The 22,996-nt window shown below is 42.3% G+C and overlaps 1 protein-coding gene across 1 annotated transcript in view; it reads left to right on the top strand.

Annotated features, from left to right (window-relative positions):
* Positions 1 to 21,298, top strand: part of LOC114647371 (location of vulva defective 1-like) — a 131,633-nt gene extending 110,335 nt beyond the window's left edge. The window contains exons 3-4 of the mRNA XM_051923478.1: positions 18,211 to 18,339; positions 19,459 to 21,298. Coding sequence (XP_051779438.1) covers positions 18,211 to 18,339; positions 19,459 to 20,831 — 1,502 coding nt within the window. The 3' untranslated portion in view covers positions 20,832 to 21,298. The remainder of the gene's footprint in view (positions 1 to 18,210; positions 18,340 to 19,458) is intronic.
* Positions 21,299 to 22,996: the final 1,698 nt, after the last annotated feature.

Here is a 22,996-nt window from a genome sequence, read left to right as displayed (position 1 = left end):
TTTTCTTTTGATCATGACCCAGTCTTGCCCTTCTGAGATTCTTCTTGACGATTATGAGAACGGGGCGGAGATTCGTGGACAATCATTAGTGTGGTTTGGGATCAGGTATCCACCCTTGGAGATTATTAGAGTGGTGTGGGGGGGGGGGGGTAAATATCATCGAAGAAGGTCGTCACAGCAATATTAACCCGTGGCAGCCCAATTCATAACCCAAACGAGACCCATTCACATTAAATACAACAGCGACTCGCATCCCACCACCGCCCCTTAGTTTTACAGATTCTGTTGTTGAACAGCAAAATGTAAAAACGTCCAAGGGGGTGAAGATTTTTTTTTAAAGGCACTTGTGAAAGTAAGCAAAGGACAAGTTAATGGAGGATTGGGGTCATGGCAGATACCCTGTGTAAGTAGGATGAAAAGTAGACAGCACAAATATTCCATTTCCACGTGGCAGAACATGGGGATTGTGTGTGTGTACTTTGTGATATTCTGGTACTGCAGACATAACACAATGGAGCTACAGAACTCTGACCTGGATAATCAGGCTATAAAATCAGTAAATGGATGGATATTTCCCATCTTTCTCCCCAATTCCACACTTTGTCCATCTTTCCTCATAACTCTGAGTCAGTTTTCTAAACTTCGTAACTTTGTTATAATGGGGTCTGCATCATAGGAGTGTCACAGAGGCCCAGGTCTGTCTGTGCTTGTGCTTCATGCCCTTAGATGTTAATGCTGGCGCCCTGTCGGTCTGTTTGACTGCTTCAGTATGCTGACCTGGTGTGAATGATGATGATGATGATGATGATGAGTCTGTTTTTTTTTTTTTTTCCAATTGATGTACTCGCTTTTTGTTCCCGTCTCCAATATTTTTCTTTCCTACATGTGTAACTTATTTACATCCGACTTCATGATGCATATCTGCCTCGCACTAATTCCTTCCAGAGTCGTCTCTGTTTATTCAGATGCCTCCAAGGCAGACCTAACAATGCAGCGAATTTAGTGTCATCTATAAATTAAACTGCGGCAACCAATTTGGGACCGCCGGAAGGAGACTCGGAGAAGATAAGAAGTGTTTTTGTAACTTTCCAGCTCCGGTTTATTTTGCTTATCAGTTGAGGAGCTGTTTTCGGGCTTTACATTTGACATCACTGTGGGTCTCTCTGAGCCGCTACAGCGGTGCCTTCTTGGTCAGACTAAAATATCATCGTTCTGATCTTTCCTCATTTTCCCATATGAACTGTTTTGTGTCTTTGTTCTCCTCTTCCTTCTCTCATCTTTGATTAAATATCACTGCCTGACAATCCTTTTGGCTTGCTTGAATCTAAAGGTAGAGTGTCTGTCCAATCTGATGTTCTTCAGGAGAGCGGAGGCTCCCTCAAAACTGATAAATAAATATACAGCATTACTTGGTGTCATCCAAGGAAATTTCTAGACTTTTTAAGTGTGTTCTCAGTACCTTTGGTAACATCTGTGGCGATCTAAAAGTAATAGCACTGCAACTTGGACATACTAATAACTGTGATGGGGGCAGCCTTGATTAAAAGTCTCCATGCGTTAAAAATAATCCGGCTTTTTCGTTGTGGTGATGAGCCTGTCAGTGCCTTACTAGTTTTAAGACCAGTGTAAAACAACTTACACCTAGTAAAGTAAAGGCTGACCTTTTTAAACAAATATTTTAATTTTGCTCCAGCAGGACTGTGCTGTGTGACGCCAGCTGCTGGGCATATGCAGGTCCAGGAAAGGCCTACTGGACTTCAAATGTGTCCAGTCAAAACATGAGCATCATCACCACTCACCACTTCAGAATAACAAGCGTGAAGTGTTAGTTTAAGCAGAGGTGGGTAGTAACGAGTTACATTTACTCCGTTATATTTACTTGTGTAACTTTTTTTAAAAATTGTACTTCTAAGAGTACTTTTCCTGCACCATACTTTTTACTTGAGTACATTTGTGAAGAAGAAACGCTGCTCTTACTCCGCTACATTGGGCAACACTCGAATCGTTACTTTTTTTCCATTATATACACTGTATTCCAAACATGCACCCTGCGTGGCCGCCGCGTATTCTTTAGCTAACACTCCCTAAACCGTTTCCCATTCATTCTCTATGGTAGTAGTAAACCACTACTGGTGCGATCTATTTTCTACCACTTCCGTTTCAGGGGGCGCTGTTCTGCGCTTTTCGCCACTCTGCCTGCAGCGTCTGCCTTCATAGACATGCTGGGGCGTTTTTTTTTTTTTTTTTTTTGTTTTTTTTAAAGTAAATCGTTAAGTTTAAAATGTCGATTGCGGTTATTTCTGTTGATTAATTAATGCTTTCATTGATTATAGCTAATACTGTTACCAAGTGGTCGCTATTTTTGCCTGCTGTATACAATCTATCTAGCGTTTTTCACATCTATCTCCACTCTCACTGCCCGCTTGCCTGCATGCAACATGTGTCGATTGATATACAATTTAATGTATTTCTTTTTGACATAATTCTCCGGGTTGTAAAATACATATACATCTATACTAATAAAAGGCAAAACCCTCACTGACTCACTCATCACTAATTCTTCAACTTCCCGTGTAGGTAGAAGGCTGAAATTTGGCAGGCTCATTCCTTACAGCTTACTTACTTCATTTCGAAATTCTACGCGTAACGGTCATAATGGTTGACAACGTCCGCCATGTTAAACTTTCTTATTTATGGCCCCATCTTCACGAAATTTGGTAGACGGCTTCCCTGCGCTAACCGAAACTGATGTACGTACTTATTTCGGTGGTATGACGCCACTGTCGGCCGCCATGTTGAACTTTTCTACAGTCTTTGTTACTTATGGGCCCATCTTCAAGAAATTTGGTACGCAGGTTCCAAACGCTAACTGAATCCTACTTACGTACATATATACGTCCATAGCCTGCGGCTCGGTCGCCGTGTGAGGTGGCGTTGGGACCCCATCCCCACGCCTCCCACGTAGTTGGCTGCCTGCCTATATAAGGCTGTCCATCACTCCGGTCTCTTCATTCCCTTCCTTGCTTCACCACAGTATTCACGTCTCCCTTCTGATAACTGCAGCCTTTTTATTTAATCCACGGCTTCTCCGCTGTTTTATTGTTCGTTTATTACAATTATAGTTATTGTGTAGGTATTTTAGACTTTGTTTACATTGTTCAGGTACCCATTTCCTTTATCGTTCCAATCGTACCCCCATTAACATGTCTATTGAGGTGATCACCATCGATCAAACAACTGTCACTTACCAAGTGGTTTCCATGCCCGGAGATGGCGACTGCCTTTTCCATTCTCTGTGTTACATATTGCACGGCCATATCAGGCTCACTCTTGTTATCCGGAGGAACATTGTGTCTTATGTATTGAATGACTGGGACAGGTTCAAGGTGTGGACTGATGACGGTACAGGAGATAATTATACTACACACGAGCACTAGAAGAGTGAAATGCTTAAGCCCTTCACCTATGGATCTGCATGTGAGTTGATGGCTGCCGCCGAATTGTTCAGTAGTCGCTTTCATGTGTACAGAAATGGCCAAATATTTTATACCTTTGGACAACCGCCAATGCCTCTTAAACATCTTGGATTCACAGGTGACGATTTGAGTAGTTGACACTTTGATGTTTATGAATGTTTAAACTCTCAAAAGCTGGATGCGAAGTTATCGATGAAACCCATTTCAATTCAAACGCCTCCAAGTTCCAGTAAGGCTCTGCTTCGCAATGACAATTAATAAGTCTCAAGGACAGACCCTACAAAAGGTTGGCATTGATTTGAGGCAAGATTGCTTTTTCACATGTCCAACTATACGTTGTATGCTCAAGAGTAAGCTCAGCGCACAGCTTGGTCATATTACAACCGGGATGGCCGAACTGACAACGTGGTATACAAAGAGATCCTTAACAAATAATTATTGGTATATTTTCCCTCAGTTTAAAAAGGTTTACTTTTCTTCTTAATAAAAATTTTAAAGCAGTACTTCGCCGCTGTGAAGCTCGGGTATTTTGCTAGTTATATATAAAATGAAACTACTATATAGCTAATACTGTTATGTATCTGTCTAGTGCCTTCTCTGTCTGCCTATTATATAAGCGCCTTCCCTATCTAACCGTTTATCTAGTGCCTTTCACATGTGAATGTACTCTCACTGCCTGCTTGCCTTTCTGCAGCACCTGTCATATAGTGCCTTTCACATCTGTCTAGCTATCCATCCATCCCTCTAGCTGTTTTTTTTTCTCCTGACAGTTTTATATCTTCTATTATACAGTGCCTTCCCAGTTTATCTGTCTAGTAACTTCTCTGTCTGCATTATTCAGTAATCTGTCTGACAGTGTATGTCTTACAGAACTTAAAAATAAGAACAGTTATAAGGACACAGTCTCAATTTTATTTTTTTTTTTAAAAAGAGCATCCTACATCTATTATACAGTGACTGTGTCAACTATCCGCGACTGGCCAGTCAAGGTAAAGTGAGACTTCTTGTACGTGTACAAGCTGCCTTGTTCTGATGTTATATTCTATCAGCTGTGCTATTTGGAGGGCAAGTGAATATGCAGTATTATACTGTCAGTGTACAGTCGGTATATCTTGTCACTGTAAGTAGTTTGCATTGTTCAAACATACAGTACATGTTACCTACTGTAGGTACAGTGGAACCTCGCGTCATGACCGTAATTCGTTCCAAAACTCTGGCCATAACCCGATTTGGTCATGACCTGAAGTAATTTCCCCCATAGGATTGTATATAAATACAATTATTCCGTTCCGGACCGTACGAGCTGTATGTAAATATATATATATATTTTTTTTAAGATTTTTAAGCACAAACATAGTTAATTATACCATCGAATGCACAGTGTAATAGTAAACTAAATGTTTACTTAGTTCTTCTGTAATTTTTACTTCTTCTGCTCGCGCTTGCTCTCTCTCTCGCTGCACAGGGAGAGACTGAACACGTGCGGAAATCATCGGTGCGTACGAACCGGAAAGGAAACTGGCTCCTTCATCACCCGAGTGTGTGGTCGTGAACAAATACAAAAGTTTGCCGAACTTTTTCGTCGTAACCCGATTTGTACGTGTTCAGAGACGTTCATGACCCGAGGTTCCACTGTATTGGCTTCAAAAGCTTTGTTGTGAAAAACTGGGATTTGGAACTGTGTGTTGTTTTTGCATCTTTATTTTATAAAGATGTTATTTATTTTTACTCATTTTTTATTTTATTATTTTGAAATAGTAGAATTTGCACATTATATTTTTGTCTGTCTTATTACAACACTTCTAAAAAATAAATCATTTACAGGGTAGGATTCAAAAGTAATGAGCCTCATTTTGTTCTGACGCGAACGTACCTCGCCGCGCGCCCCACTTGCCGGCGACGGTGGGTGTTGGCTTCACAACGCAACGTAGGATCGGCCTTGACGGGAACCCCTGTGCGGTAGTGCGTTACATGGCGGAATGGAAAGTTCGTTAGAGCAACGGTACGCGTTGAAGACGAAGACCATGCTCATTGCCTTCTTCGGAGTGAAGGGGATCATCCACTACGAGTTTGTCCCGCAAGGACAGACCGTAAATGCTGCTTACTACTTGGAAGTCCTGAAAAGGCTGAAAAGAAGCGTCGCGCGCAAGCGAAGGGACATCAAGGACAGCTGGAAGCTTCACCACGATAACGCACCCAGCCACACCGCCTTCATCGTGAGCACCTACCTGGCCCGGGTGAACGTTCCGGTGGTCCCCCAGCCTCCCTACAGTCCGGACGTGTCGCCTTCTGACTTCTTGTTTCCGCGCTTAAAATCAGCGCTGAAAGGAAAACACTTCGACTCGATTGAGGACATCCAAGCAAATATCAAGACAGCCCTTGCAGCCATCCCGGAACAGGCCTACGTGGACGCCTTCGAGTCATGGAAAAACCACCTACAAAAGTGTATTGATGCAGGAGGTGCCTATTTTGAAGACTATTAATTAGTTGTACCGATTTGCTCAATAAATTAGTTTTTTTGAACAAAGGCTCATTACTTTTGAATCCTACCCTGTATTATGATCAAACAGTTACTCAGTACTTGAGTAGTCTTTTCACCAAATACAGTGGAACCTCGGTTTGCGAGCATAATTCGTTCCAAAAACGTGCTCGTAGTCCAAAGCACTCGTATATCAAAGTGAATTTCCCTATAAGAAATAATAGAAACTCAGATAATTCATTCCACAACCCAAAACTATTCATATAAAAATGATTAATACAAAATATAAAGTAAAAATACATAAAACAAATTAACTTGCACTTTACCTTTGAAAAGAATCATGGCTGGTGTGAGTGAGTTTCTAAACTCTTGTGGGATTGCACCCAATGGGACGACACGCGGAAGAGCGTCCCAAAGGAATGGCAGTCTCCCAGCGCTATAGCAGTTCTCCGTAAAAGCGAATCCGAAAAGATCGAGGACATGCTATAAGCGCCTGCCGTCGATGGGTGATACAAGGAACATTATAAATGTGCAGGGCCCTGCCTGACTGCTGTGTCTGTGTATAAATAACCGCGCTGTTGCTGTTTCAAGCTGAATAAAGCTGGTGTTGCTAAAGTACTGAGACTCAGCTTCGTGTTTTAGGATGCAAGATGGGGACTCGCATGTCACAGCACACATGCATGCGCGCACACACAGTCACAATGCTAATGCTGTAGTAAACAGTATACGCTCGTACGGATGTTGACTATATGAGTGAGGCACGCCGACTCAGATGGAGAATAGGAAACGATTGCCCACAATCCCGCAGCCAGAGAGAGAGTGAGAACAACCATCAGCTCAGTTGTGATCACATGATGCTCAGCAGACAAAGCGTATACATACTACTCGTACTGCAAGACCTCGCTCGTTTATCAAGTCAAAATTTATTAAAAATTTTTGCCTGTCTTGCAAAACACTCGTAAACCAAGTTACTCGCAAACCAAGGTTCCACTATACTTTTTTACTGTTACTTGAATAAGTTTTTGGATGACTACTTTTTACTTGAGTAATATTATTTTGAAGTAACGCTACTCTTACTTGAGTACAATTTTTGGCTACTCTACCCACCTCTGAGTTTAAGGCATGCATTATTTCCGTGAAGGGGATCCTGAGTTAAAACGACAAAAGTGTAACTGACTATAGCAAGTCTGGAGAAAGGGTTGGTGTGTCCGGCTGTATCATGTCGTTTGTGTGCTCATGTGGCCACCGAATAATTTAATAGAGGCTTTGCAGAGGTGTGGCGTTGCACACAATCGGAACGTTCCAACATCAGCCGTGATTGGAGGAAGGGAGCGGCGTGAAGCAGGATTGGACAACAGTAACGCGCCTCAGTATTAAAGGCACTTCCTGTCTGCAGGGGACGTCTTTATTTCTGCCTTTTGATTGAGTAGTGGGAGCGAGTTGGTGACATTGCAGAGCATTCCTTAGTGTAATACAGTTAAAATTCCGTTACAACGAATATCTTTACAACGAAATTTTCATTACAACAAAGTATTTTTACGGTCCAGACAGTTTCCCCATATGATACGAGTGTTTGTTCTGTGGTTTTCAGTAATACCTTTTGCTTATCGCTCGTCAACATCTGAAAAACATCCACTGGAATTTAACTCATTGTCGCCCTCCCATAGAAATGGCAGACATGAGAAAACAACAGTTCATAGTAGAAAAAGAAAAAACTTTACATTTTTGCGGCTCTCGATTCTGGCAAAAAGAAAAAGAAGCTGCCAGTGAATTCAGAATTTCGCCGTGGACACTGTCAACTTTCTTGAAAGAGCGAGCAAATAAAGAAGAATCTCAGGTTGCAAACATATGCGAACTGCTGCATTTGAAGACGATGAAAAAGGCGTTTTTATGTGGTTCAGTGATGTTCGTTCCAGAAACATTCCTATTAATGCGGCACTCATTCAAGAAAATGTGAGGTTTGTAAACTCTCTTGGGACCCCCCGAACTGGACAACACGCCGAATAGTGTCCCAAAGTGCGATCACCGCGTCTGTGGACGACTGTTTATCTGTTACCGGGCCAACGTGGCTCTCCGCCGAAGCAAACAGAAAAGATCTCGATGGGTGATGCAAGGAACATTGTAAATGCAGAGCACAGTATTACTTTTCGCATAACCCTGCCTGACTGCTGTGTCTGTGTATAGGACAGTGGCAGACCGCGCTACGATAAATAACCCTGCTGTTCCTGTTTCAAGCTGAATAAAGCTGGTTTTGCTAAAGTACTGAGACTCAGCCTCATGTTTTGGGGTGCAAGACAGGGACTTATAGCGCGACCCCTATCTTTTAGGATTTGCTTCTGTGGCGCCTCACTGCACCTGCCCCGGCAACGAACAAACAATCTTCCACAGACTTGGCAGTTGCACTTCGGGACGCAGTTCAGCGTGACGTTCCCGTTGGGGTGGGGGTCCCAAAAGAGTTCAGAAACCTCGCAATATGAAGAAGAAGAAAAGGATGATTCAGCTTCTGATTGATATCTGTGCTGCACACAACATGCTTCCATCCATCCATTACCAACCCGCTATATCCTAACTACAGGGTCACGGGGGTCTGCTGGAGCCAATCCCAGCCAACACAGGGCACAAGGCAGGAAACAAACCTCGGGCAGGGCGCCAGCCCACCGCAAGGCGCACACATATTAGGGACAATTTAGGATCACCAATGCATCTAACCTGCATGTCTTTGGACTGTGGGAGGAAGCCCACGCAGACACGGGGAGAACATGTAAACTCCACGCAGGGAGGACCGCAATGCATGTTATTACTACAAATGTTTGTGATTCACCATCTGTTGGAATTTCAAATGCAATGCATAAGTGTCTATTATATGCGATTTGGTATGGGATTTTTAAAAGCAGTGCTAAAGTTTGTGCTGTGCTGTCTGTTGGAATGACAACTGCAATGCATTTTATTAGTACAAATGTTTGTGAAGTGCCACCTGTTGGATTGACAAATGCAATGCACATGTCTCTGTTATATTCCATTTGGTATGTAATTTGTAAAAGCAGTGCTAATGTTTGTGATGTGCCATCTGTTGGAATGAAGAATGCATTTCATTTTATTACGACAGAATACATTCCAATTGATGCTGAACCGCAAGTACACCCAACGGAGAGCAACTGTCAGACTGACTGAAATCCACTTATCTACCTCAATAAAAGAACAAGTGTCTGTGTGTCTGTCTGGTAGCCAAGTTAGGAAGAAAAATTTAAAAACAGACAAAATGTAGAAGGATCAAAAACTCCTAGAAAATCGGTCAGTTCCATAGTTACAGACTATGTAATTTCACAGCACACATTAAATGAGCGCTGTCCCCTAAGAGAACAGGGTCAGCTGTCCTCTATTGTATGGGGTAAGTCCAGTCTGCCATTGTTGTGGGACCCCCAAGTACTTGCAGCAGTGCACCATCTGCACTCCACTGACAAAACACAGAGACTCTTTGCTGTTGCGACAGGCCATATCCTCCTTGCTTTTGGCGAGGCTGAGTTGCAGACAATTCTCAGTTCTTTACCTGACTACTCCTCTGTCGTGTCCCCTTATCAATCCACCTCATTAGTGCAGAATCATCTGAATTTCTGCACATGACATGACCCCCGGTATATTTTTAGTCTAAAGTATACAAGGTGAAGTGAAAAACAGACATGCCGTTTCCTTATGGTGTACCAGTGCGGCTCACATCCATATTAGGGACGCATGGGAAGAAGTCGGTCATTTTCTAACCCACTAAAAGGTTCATGGAAGTTGCTGGAGTCCATCCCAGCTAGCATGGGGCACAAGGCAGAAACAAACCCTGTACATGGTGAATACGCACCCCCTCATACACCACAACCACATACTAGGGCCAATTTAGCATCGCCAGTCCACCTAACCTGCATATCTTTGGACTGTGGGAGGAAACCATAGTGCCCGGAATAAACCCCACAGATATGGAGAGAACAAGCACATTCCACGTAGGGAGAACCCAGGACACAAACCTCGGTCTCCTTACTGCAGCAGCACTACCACTGTACCATCAGGAAAAAGACGACCCCCCCGAAAAAAAAAATCTGCAAAAGTACTTACAAAGCAATGCGTCCACAACAAAACTCTATGAGAATCTGGGGGATCTGGAAATATAAAGGCAAGAGGGCGGTTCTCCAGCTGTCCGTCATGATGGCACCACCCCCTGAAACTCTATATTAAGGGTACAGAGCCCATAACACATTAACACAGCAAATAACCCATACAGTAGTCAAAAATATGATTAATAACATAACCTACAAAATACTATATAACAAAACATAAAAATAACACATCTAATAAACACGTACCGTACTTGAGCCAGCGCTACACAAGAACATGGGCTGAGCAGGTGCTCTTCCGGGATGTTATCCAGGCAGTGAGACGAGACTGTGAGTTTGTACAAGATGATGAGCTTAAATGGAGACATCCAGGCTTTCCGCAGACATCTGAAGAACTAAAGACCTTGGTTAGCCCTGGAATCTTGTTGTTACCAAAGAATGGATTTGTCCTGAGTGACCACAGCAAATCCACATAATTGAAAATTGGATGGCAGTTAATAAGAGAGTTAGGCAGTCAAATTGTAATTCCCACTGCAGTAAACCAATGCTCCGGCTGGGAATACCTCCAATCTGCGGACATGCAGTGTATACTCAAGACAGAGAGTTCAGAGACGGGCCAGGATGTCAGGAATGCTGTAGCATTAAATGGGGAAAGGTGCCAAGAAACATGGACATCATCATCATCTGACATCATTTGAGAAAAGTAAAATTCTGAGCATGACAGAATTCTGTTTGGATGCTGCACATGTCCTGCCAAACTGGGCATTTCATAGTCGGGTAGAGAGATGGTCAGTCCTTGAAGTCGTCCTGAAGAGATACATTTTTTCAAAATCAATATACAGTGTATTCAGATAATATACAGACTACTGTAACGGCCGACCCAAACGTCCAGAGCGGCAGCTACACCACCAAGACCCGTGGCCTGGCAAAAGAGGGATCGTTAGACCAGACAAGCTGTACTTCTTCCAAATCACTCCCCCCCAAACGATTAAACAAGCAAAAAGGCAAACGGTATGTAAAATAATATTGTAAGAGCCATTTGCTATTTACATAAGATACATAAATGCTTTACTAAATGTTAGTGCATAATCTATGGGAGGTTCCTGTAACCCCCATAAGTTGAATTGAATTGGTATATTCTAACTATTTCTAGCTTATCTAACCAAACATTATTCTCAATTAGTGATCAGCCTTGCCATGTGTAAAGTGTAGAGGGCACATGGTTTTTAAACAGTGCCTTTTGTACCTTGTGTGCCAAGTAACATGTAAGATGAAGCATGTAATTGAAAGTGCTGCACCGTACATTTAAAGCGTACAGAAGAAGTTAAGAATCCTTAAGTACAGAAACAACTAAAGTTTTACAAGAAAAGCTAAGTTTAGACAAGATACATTTTTTGTTCTCTTTTTTTTTCCTTTTATTCTACGTGGGTAACAACTTTTTTCTTGTGTGGATTGTTTGCTTTGAATTTTCACTAAATATTTTGAAACAAACTTTTGGACTGAGAGACTTCTTTCGGCATGCGTTTTACCCGTGCTTGAACTCACCTTACACTCCTGCAGCTACAAATAAGGTGAATATATATTAATAAAAAGAAATGATTTTCTCCCCCCTCCAACCAGCCCCAACATAACACACAACCCCAAAAGTGAATGGTGGTATGTAATAATAATAATAAAGTGCAGCAATAAATATACAATACAAACACTCCCTTGTCCCTACACTGAACATGAAACAAATAGGACACACGGAAAACACGAAACACACATAAAAGTCCAAAAGATTAAATGGAAGATGATTAATGAGAGCGAACCTGTCACAGTAATTAACACACAGATGAAATGGTTGTTTACTCCTTCTCTAAATAACAACAAACAGTCTCACCGTGCTGTCCTCGGCGTGTCGGTATGATCCAGAATCTGGGCTTCGAGTAGCTGTGGTGATACAGTTAAATGTCTGGCTTCAAAAGCAGCAAGCGAGAAAAAGGTATAAATTCTGTATCAGCGTTCTTTCTTTGGTGTAGTGTCCGGATTGTAACTGTTTTGTTTTCTTTCGTCCTCTTGTTTATAAGAAATGACCCAATTGGAATCAATGATTGAACAGGGATAATTACCTCGAGGGGTCACGGTTTCACAGCACTCTCCTTCCCTCTTTGTCATCAAGGGGAAAACATTTAAACAGACACGACTGACTATTTAAACGGGACAATGCTATAAAAGACGTGACCCTTAAGATGCCCCCATTCATGTAGCACCACTACAACTTTACTTTTGCATACTTTGTTGTGTTGAACTGTACATTAGGTTTAATTTTAAATGGATAAGTTTGCCGTTTTTGCCCGGAAATGTGGTAAAATTATGCGAGTGATAAAATATGTGAGATGAAGGCCTTGGAGGCCTCATTTGGATCTTCTAAAGTCAATGATTGTGATTCTGGTTGACTATACAGGCCTAGACTTAAATATGCAGAATTTGGATGGGCGGAGGACTCCTTTTATAAATCCTGCCACTTGCGAGGGAAGTTGCGTATGCTTATTTTAAACTTCCCACACAAACGACAGGATTTATCAAAGTAAACTTCAAGGGGGAAACATGCGTATATTTACGGCACCTCCCACCCATGCATACGCAACATTTTGGCAAAACTGGGAAATGACAACACCGTTGATCAAGTAGGGAATTGCAGCCAAATCAGCTAAATGACAACTCGCCTACATTATTACAATAACAGCTTGGTGAGATGAACTATAATAATTCCGTTATTATAATGTGCCTTGATGTGATTAACATATTAAACCTCAAAAGTGTTCAATATGATGTACCGGCTGCATTTCAGTTCCCTTTGAAGAGGGCCAGTGCTGCACATTTTCAGTGAACTTTTTTGGTTTTTAATCAGTTAAGAGTACCTGTTGTCACTTCTCAGTGAACTGGCCAACTGAAAGACCCCTGCAACTGACCTCGTAAGATCATCTTCTGGGGGTCTGGGAAAGGCATCTGGATGGGTAGCCACTATTACCTGGAACGTGTAATGCCAAGATTGCTACCGTTCAACAAGTTTTTTTGAGGTTCCACCTATTTTTGCCCATCTAGACCCGAAAAACCTTCATTTTTAGGCTATTTTGGAGCAGATTTTGTGCAGGGTATTACACCCTTATGATGGCGAGGAAACCAAGAGGTGTCTTCAGCAAAAATGATCAGAAGGAATTAAATTTTGGTTTGTTATTTGCTTCAAATTCAAGTCAATAAAAATATATATTAAAAAAATGTGCAGGTGACATCAACTAACCTTGGGGGTTCACCACCAAAATGAGATACAAGGGGGTCAAAGTTACCCCTTTTCACAAAGTAATACAGAGGATTGTTTATGTAGTCATTTGAAGTGTCATTTTATGCTATTTTGAGGTTACTGATCATAAATATGATCATATTTTTGACATTTGATTCCTTTACTGGTGGTCCTAGTCCTCTAAGAACCACACCCAGAAAGTTTAAAAACAGCAAATTTCAAACATAAGCATGTGGGGTATCATTTATGACTATTTCAATGTCAGTGATTACAAATATGAGGTTATTTTACTGTTGCGTATTTATTTTGGGTTTTTAGGGCTTGTTTAAACTTCATGTTCAGAATGTGTACGCACACACATCATGGCTGCCACGCGTTCCCAGCGTTGACGCGTCCTCTGAGCTCTTCCTCAGAAATGAACGCGACGCATGCGTGAGTTGCAGTACCAGCAAAACGCCGGGGGGCGCAGTGTGATAAAAGTTGGACTGTGACGTCAGAGTCTCTGTTTACTATCCACATGTGACAGAAAGTCGCTTTGCAGATCCTACGGGATCGGTGTGCGCGTGTGTCAATGTTTGATGAATGCTTCAATGTGGTGAAGCAAAATGCCAACATACAGATGCCTTTTATATTCCCCATCATAATGACACGATACATTTTAAAAATCTCACCTACCGTCTTCTGTACCGACTTTTTTTTTTTTTTTTTTGCAACGTCACAACAGTAACATTATGTACAGCTCTGTATTTGAGCCACAGAGAAAAAAAATTAAGGACATGGTGAAAAGGTGTAGTTTGTGGTTAAAGTGGACATTTCAGCTTTAATCTCAAAATGTCCACTTTAACCTTGTAGTTTACTTTATCATTAAAGCAGACCGTCGTAAACGTCATCCCAGTTATTAATCGCTACGAGCTTCTGGGGCTTCCTCCTGACCTGACAGCAGCGGTTAACAGCAATAGATCACCACACAGAACACATTACATTTCTGATACCCCAGCTCTCCGCACATTTAGAATCCTTAGATTTATACTTGATATTACTTTCATGATGAAATGCTTGTGTGTTACATTTTACAAATAAATCATTAATTTCATTTAAATACTAAATACTGTTAATAATTGCACACATGGAGGTGACACGGTGGCAGAGCGGTAGCATTGCTGTCTCGCAGGGAGTCACGTTGCTGGTATTCCCTGCCTGGAGTCTGCGTGTTTTCCTGCTGGGTTTCCACAGTGTGCTACGGTTTCCTTCCAAAGATATGCAGATTTGGTGACACTAAAATGACGCCGGTGTATGTGAGTGCTTATATTCACCTTGTGATGAGCTGATGCCCCATCCAGGGATTGTTTCTGCCTCATGCCCAATGCTAGCTAGAACGGGCATATCCCTGGATTGATGGATTTAATCATTAAACGTCCTTTTCAGAAATATTGCGGTAAGGTGTCATCGGAATTTAATGGGTGTTCCAGGCAATTTACAACATAGCACAGCCGAACCTGTTCTCGCAGTGATGATATCTTGCACTGCCACCTGGTAGATTCTTCCAGATTTACGTACTGTAAAGTACGCTCACAAGTATAAACGGTAAAACACTTGGTGAAGCAGGAGCGTCCGCTGGAGCATGCGTCGCGTGAAGTATAAACTTGGCCTTAGAGTCTACTGTGACCGGTGGACAGACTGTGAGAGAGCCAGCAAGAATAGTTGGGGCATCAGCCAGGCTACCCCATTCAATCATGGACGTTGAGCCACAAAAACACATGTTAAGAAATTTGTGTGCACAGGAATTAATCTTAAGTACAGCCAAAGACACCAACTAAAGGTGTCATACAAGGCATCATTAGTGACAGTTCTGTCTCCTTCACCAGTGGGTTCCAGAATGAGCCGCCAACTTCTGGGGACTTGCCAATTTTTATTGCGTCCAAACCAGAAGGGGGTGGACGGAGCCATCTTGGGGCTGTCTGTTAGAATTGCAGGTGAAAAAGAAGACCATGTTAGCGACAGGGTCCCCTCTCGTCACAGGGTGGTGCAGTGATCCCCCGCCTGTCACAGAAGTTACGTTCCAGACCCATCAGCGATAGGTGAAAATCCGCAATAGTTATGCAATAAATGGTGTACAGTAATCCCTCACTACTTCGCGGTTCACTTTTCGCGGATTCACGACTTCGCGGGTTTTTAAATACAAGTGATTGCCCGCCTAATGCGGAAATTATGTTTCAGACCCATCAGCAACAGGAGAAAATCCACGATATAGAAAGACCATATAAATCAACATTTTTTTATAGTAAACTTATTAAAACACACTTTGTAAACACATATGATATGTGGTTGTCGAGCTAAGGACATGAGTAATGTAGTAATAATAATAATATGTAATGTATACCGTATTTACTCGTGTACCACGCGCCCTCGTGTAAGATGTGCACCCTAATTTTTACAAAGAAAATCGCGAAAAAAATTTGCCCAGTGTACAATGTGTGTTGTGATTGTATAGAAAGCGTCTAGGGCACGTTTTCCGTGAAATGCACTTCTGTTTTTGTGAGAGAGAGAGAGAGAGCCCAAGCAGAGGAAGTAAACATTACAGAAAAAAATTTCCTCGTGTATGATGCACACCTGATTTTCTAATGATAATTTTCGGGGAAAAATGTGCACGTGGTACACACGTAAATATGGTATGTGTGTATATATGTATGTGTGTGTATATGTATGCATGTGTGTATATATGTGCATACAGTAATCCCTCCTCCATCGCGGGGGTTGCGTTCCAGAGCCACCCGCGAAATAAGAAAATCCGCGAAGTAGAAACCATATGTTTATATGGTTATTTTTATATTGTCATGCTTGGGTCACAGATTTGCGCAGAAACACAGGAGGTTGTAGAGAGACAGAAACGTTATTCAAACACTGCAAACAAACATTTGTCTCTTTTTCAAATGTTTAAACTGTGCTCCATGACAAGACAGAGATGACAGTTCCGTCTCACAATTAAAAGAATGCAAACATATCTTCCTCTTCAAAGGAGTGCGCATCAGGAGCAGTGACTGTCAGAGAGAGAGAGAGAAAAGCAAACAAATCAATAGGGCTGTTTGGCTTTTAAGTATGCGAAGCACCGTGCAGCATGTCGCTTCAGGAAGCAGCTGCACAGAAGGTAGCAACGTGAAGATAATCTTTCAGCATTTTTAGACAAGCGTCCGTATCGTCTAGTTGTGCAAACAGCCCCCCTGCTCAATCCCCCTACGTCAGGATCAGAGAAAGTCAGCGCAAGAGAGAGAGAAAAGTAAGCTGGGTAGCTTCTCAGCCATCTGCCAATAGCATCCCTTGTATGAAATCAACTGGGCAAACCAACTGAGGAAGCATGCACCAGAAATTAAAAGACCCATTGTCCACAGAAATCCGCGAACCAGCAAAAAATCCGCGATATATATTTAAATATGCTTACATATAAAATCCGCGATGGAGTGAAGCCGCGAAAGGCGAAGCGCGATATAGCGAGGGATTACTGTATATAATATACACATCTCTCTCTCTCTCTCTGTTTACGTAATGGAATATGTAAATATAAGAACATTTTAAGCTCAGCATGGCTACTTACCAGTGAAGATACACTCCATAACTTGAATGATGATGATGATGAATTAGCTGTGCAGTACACGATGAAGTATGTATGTAGGTGATGAAGGTGATGAGTACGTACTGCACAGCAAAGCAGAGTATTTATAGCTCTTCTGAAGGATCGCCTTCAGGTGGTTTAGGATTGGTATCTTCCTACTGCTGGATGGCAACTTCTGCTGAAGGCATAGGCGTGTCTTCTTAGTTTGTTGGGGTAAGGAACATCGTTATAGGCAGTTGCTTGGCATTGCTTCTTGTTTTAGGCAAGTTGGTTTTTATAGACTTTAATGGCTGCATCAACGGCGTTGTTAAACTGCAACGCCCGAAGCATTTTGGGATCCCAATCATCTACGTGTTACACGAACGCAGAGAACTGAGATTCGTCAGGGACCCACGCTCGCTGTTCTAGCGAGATTACAACATGTTAGCAGCAGCCAATCAGAGCCCAAGAAAATGAAAATCCTGCTCTGACTGGTTGAGTCTTCTCTTTCAGGCAATAACGGGCCTTGTAAGAAATCTGGATACTGTAACGCAAAACTCTGTCTACCGTAGTGTATAATGTACGTATATTTAATGATTTACTGTATTGCTTAAATGTTAGATATGTTCCACAGAAAAATCCACGATATAGCGGGGGCGCGATAGCTGAACCTCGATATAGCGGGGGATCACTGTACTGCTTACCTCAGTAGAGCCAGGAAGATGACCCCCAGGTGCACATGCTTGATGCAATGCTTCCGAAGATACTTTTGTCATTGGCCATTTAGTTGTATATGTCTTGCTATATATTATTTAGCTTTTTGAAATCAAAAAGGTGGAAATGAGTTTGACAGTGGTTGTTACATGATGAATTTCAGGAAATTTGATGGTGACATCAGAAAATCAGCATTTAAGGCTGCTCGCACAACAAGAAAGCTGACTGAGTTTCCCGACATGATGGGTATTCTTCAGATCGTACAACAATCCCATCCTAAGATGGAATCGGGCATCGCAACTCCTTTCATAATGCGCAAGAAACAATGACCAGTGAAGGTGAAATTCGGACTGACTCACAAAATTGGTCGGCAACTGCGAATCTGCCTTAAAATCATGCCAAAATCGCACAATGCATTCATGGCTTAGGCAGGACAACTTTCCCACAGCGCATTTCCCAACATAAAACTGGTATATCTGTGGAGTAAACGCTTGTTGGACACACTTAAAAAATGTACTTTATGCAACACTGGGTTCACACGTATGACATGTTTTTATTTCTTTTTTTTCATTCAGATTTACCTTTAAAGAATAATGAGAAGTGCAACTGGTCTACATACATCTCTGGGATGTGCCACACACTGTACTGCAAAGATAAAGGGGCCTGTCAGGATTTAACTTCAGAAGATATCACACAGATCCAAAGTGAGTATGAGTGGCAAAACATATTTTAGACCATTGCTTCCTTAAGGTCTGCTCTGTAGAAACACTTCTTTGTGTTGTTTTTAAATTATTGTCCATATTTTCATGTAATTTCTATGTTTATAATTCATTCCTTCCATTTAAATGTGCTGATATTCCTTGTGCTTTGTGGGTGGAGCCCTAGGAGGTGGGCCCTCCCTGACAACAGCTGTCCTAAGCCCGCCCTCTAGCTACTTACCCAGAGCAAAACAGGCTCAGTGTAGGACAGGGGTATCCTTTATTGGTAACTTTTTCCAGATTTTTGGTGCCTAACAACAAAAGGCTACTCCCCACTTCTTTTATGCTTGGCTCATGGAATTACAAGAAGACTGATATTAGAAAGTCTAAGGTGTATTAAAGATCACAATCATTTAAAGCTTTATATACCATTAGTAGTATTTTAAAATCCATTCTAAAGGACACAGGCAACAAATGTAACAATGCTAAGACTGGTGTGATGTTAAAATTCTTGTTCCTGCATTCTGCACTACTTGCAGCTGATTGAGGTCTTTGTTTGGTGGTCCTGTTAAGGAGTGCCTTACAGTAATCAAGTCAACTAAAAACAAAAATGTGATCAATTTAGTTGCCTCTTTCAGTGTTATAAGACGTTTACCTTTTGCAATGTTCCTTAATGCTGTGCTAGTACTCTGGTTAATGTGCGATTTAAAGTGTAGGTCACCTAAATTCTTTCCTTCCGCCTTGACTTTTAATGCTATGGGATCACTTTTATTTTTAATACCCACATTTTTTCCATTTTTGACAACCAATAAAATTTCCAAGCCCAGAGCGGTAGGGTCATCCATCAGGCACTATAAATAATTAAAGGCTGCAAGATGATTAAACCTGAAAAGAGTGAAGGGGTCCAAATATTTTATGAATCCCACTAGTTTGCCCCGGAATGGATATAAAACTAGAGCTCAAAGTCACACAGCTGCCTGTCAGTTGTTTAGGTCAGCACTGCTGCTATTATCCATGAATAAGTTTTAAGATGTGCTCCACCTTTAGTTTCTAATTATAAACCCTCGTAATGCCCTCCTAGTAAACTTTCATTCTTTATTTTATCATTTTCTTTTGTGACCCCAGTGAAAACCTCTGATGTGCCATCTGAATCATCACCGTCTTCAACAGAAAAAAACAATCCTGCAAAAGCCACAGCATCAAAGAAAACCGAAGAGACAGGCACCGCTAACTTAGACCCTTCTAAAAAACCTCCACAGCCAACAAGCAAGACGTCCAGCTCTGCTGCCCCATCTTCTAGACCCACAACTCAGTCCACTAATGTCACCAAACTGGCCACCCAGGGCCAGTCCACAGTTTTGACCACTTTTTCACCATCTTCAGACAAGAAGAGTGTTCAGACAACTGAGACTGCAGAGGTGAACAAAAAAATGCAACCTCCCGACAATCCAAAGAAGATGATACCCCTAACATCTACAAGTACGTTTTTACCTAAAGTGAACCCAACAGATCACTTTCCAGCAGCCATCCTTACTTCCAGCACAGAGCCAGCAGATAATAAAGGAGAACAAAACAGAATCAAAACTCCCCATACTCTGGTGACTACAATGGAAACATTAACTACAAAAGAGCATGGCACTACTGTGCCAGTAGTGCAACCAGGGATGACCCCAACCACCAAGGAGCTGACGGTCAAAACGGCCGCCCCTACCGCCAAGGAGGTGACGGCGGCCGCCCCTGCCGCCAAGGAGGTGACGGCGGCCGCCCCTGCCGCCAAGGAGGTGACGGCGGCCGCCCCTGCCGCCAAGGAGGTGACGGCGGCGACGACGACGACGACCAAAACAGCCACCCCTACCACCAAGGAGACGACGACGACGACCAAAACAGCCACCCCTACCACCAAGGAGACGACGACCAAAACAGCCACCCCTACCACCAAGGAGACGACGACGACGACCAAAACAGCCACCCCTACCACCAAGGAGACGACAACGACGACCAAAACAGCCACCAATACCACCAAGGAGACGACGACAACGACCAAAACAGCCACCAATACCACCAAGGAGACGACAACGACGACAACGACCAAAACAGCCACCAATACCACCAAGGAGATGACGACCACTCCATCTACCAAGAAAACCATACTTACCACTGAAAAGATATTGCCATCAATCATGACCTCAGCTGTACCAAATAATTTAAGAACCTCAGAAGCAACAGACCAGCCTAAAATAGTCTCTAAAGTCGTTCCTGAAGCAACCACAGAAATAAGAGAGCCTGTAGAGGATAAAGGTGGCTCTCTGTCAGTGGGGCCTCTGGCTACACAAGTGGTGGACACAGGCTCTCTTCTTGCGGTGTTTCTCTTTGGCCTTCTTTTCTTTCTTGTTAGTGTCGGCCTTTTCGTTTCACAAGCTTATGAAAGTTACAAAAAGAAGGATTATACACAAGTGGACTACTTAATTAATGGTATGTATGTGGATTCTGGCGTGTGAGTGCCAGGCCAGACGCCTTGAACAACGATCAAAAGCAGACTCCGGCCAGGGTGCTCATAGTGATCACAGTTTTCCTTGTGCTTCCATACTCGGAGTCTCTGAAGCCTTGGACAGTCCCCTTGGGATTGTCCACCTCCTTGCATAAGCCATACCGTTTTTTGTTTTTTCTAATAACTTAAATAGATTTTGCGTTATTGACATACAATGGGACTTATGGTAACTTGCACACGGATTATTTTTTCAGAAGCCTTTTCACAAAAGGAAGATGTTGCTCTTATGTGATTTGCATTTAAAGCATTAAAATTAATTATCTTTTGTCAATTTACGTATTTCAGACAGAGCAGCAACTTCAAGACCGTAAACTAACGTGCCAACTGCAGTAAGTCGCCAAGGGTTTGTTACTGAAAAAAATTAATAATGTTAAAAATACGTTGTATTTTGCAATAAAAGATAACAAATGTGCCAGATGCCTGTGTTCTATTTTTAATGCTTAACTCCTTAGTTGCTCCGTTCAGTCCATGGGGGGCTTCAGCGGATGCGGGGTTTTGTTCCAACCGATGGCTGACGTTAATTGGAGCCCAGTCCTAACTAAATATGCTATCATTTATCATTTCCGACCTTAGTTGTGTCAATCCAGAAATGCACGGCAGTATTGGATTTATTTTTAAAAGTTATCCAGTAAGAAGGACTAAGCTATGTTGATCTTTGCAAGATGGCTGTTTATTGACTGGGTGGGCAAGACTGAGAGATTACAACATTAGAACAATCTGGACGAGAACAGGCCATTCAGCCCAGCAAAGCTCACTGTCCCCATCTGCTAAAATAGCATCAAGTTGAGTTTTGAAAGTCCCTAAAGTTCTACTGTCCACCATACTACTTGGTCACTTATTCCGTGTGTGTGTGTGTGTGTTGGTCTCTGTGTGAAGAAAAACTTCCTTATGTTTGAGCGACATTTATCCTGAACAAGTTTCCAGCTGTGTCCCCGTGTTCTTGATGAACTCATATTAAAGTCACCATCTCGATCCACTGGACTAATTCCCTTCATCGTTTTAAACACTTCAGTCAGGTCTCCTCTTCATCTCCTTAAGGCTCAGCTCTTTTAATCTTTTCTCATAACTCATCCCCTGTAGCCCTGGAATCAGTCTCGTCGCTCTTCTCTGGACTCTTTCTAGTGCTGCTATGTCCTTTTTGTAGCCTGGAGACCAAAACTGCACACAGTACTCCAGATGAGGCCTCACCAGTGTGTTATAAACCTTGAGAAGAACCTTCTTGCAGTTGTACTCCACACATAAAGGTGCTATATAATAAAGCATTCTGTTAGCCTTCTTAAAGGCTTCTAGACATTGTCTGGCAATTGATAGTGTCGAGTCCACTATGGCTCATAAATCCTTCTCATGAGGTGGACTTTAGATTTTCAACCTTACATTTTTACTTCCTACGTGTAATACTTTACATTTACTGACATTAAATTTCGTCCACAAATCTGACCAAGCCTTTATGCTGTCCTGGTTCCTTTGATTGATTGAGCAACCAGCTTGTTACTTTTATTCCTGTCCAAATCATTTATAGATATTAAAAATAGCGATGCCTCCAGCACTGCCCCCCCCCCCCCGGTCACCACTCTTAACTTTCACTCTGCTCGTATCCTTTTGTTGCTTCCTTGTAGAATTCCAGCCTAATAGTAAATCATGACCCCCCTCGCCTGAACCCATGTTGACTGTCCATTTAAACTTCTGTTCCTGCCATGTGTTGCTTAATCTTACAATACAATACAATACAATTTATTTGTTATGTAGCCCAAAATGACACAAGCAGTGCAGCAATGGGCTTTAACAGGCCCTGCCTCTTGACAGCCCCCCAGCCTTGACTCTCTAAGAAGACAAGGAAAAACTCCCAAAAAAACCTTGGGAAAGGCAGTTTAGGGAGAGACCCCTTTCCAGGTAGGCTGGGCGTGCAGTGGGTGTCAAAAAGGAGGAGGTCAATACAATGCAATACACAGAACAGAACAAATCCTCAAAAACAGTATAAAAATTTATACTGTAAAGTATGGAGCAGAATTTAACAGTAGATGATATCACATCTGCGGTGGGTTGGCACCCTGCCCGGGATTGGTTCCTGCCTTGTGCCCTGTTGTTGGCTGGGATTGGCTCCAGCAGACCCCCGTG

This window comes from Erpetoichthys calabaricus, chromosome 2 (assembly GCF_900747795.2).
Source record: "Erpetoichthys calabaricus chromosome 2, fErpCal1.3, whole genome shotgun sequence".
Classification (NCBI taxonomy): domain Eukaryota; kingdom Metazoa; phylum Chordata; class Cladistia; order Polypteriformes; family Polypteridae; genus Erpetoichthys; species Erpetoichthys calabaricus.
The sequence above is the reverse complement of the archived record's forward strand: the minus strand, read 5'-3'. Positions and strand labels throughout refer to the sequence as shown.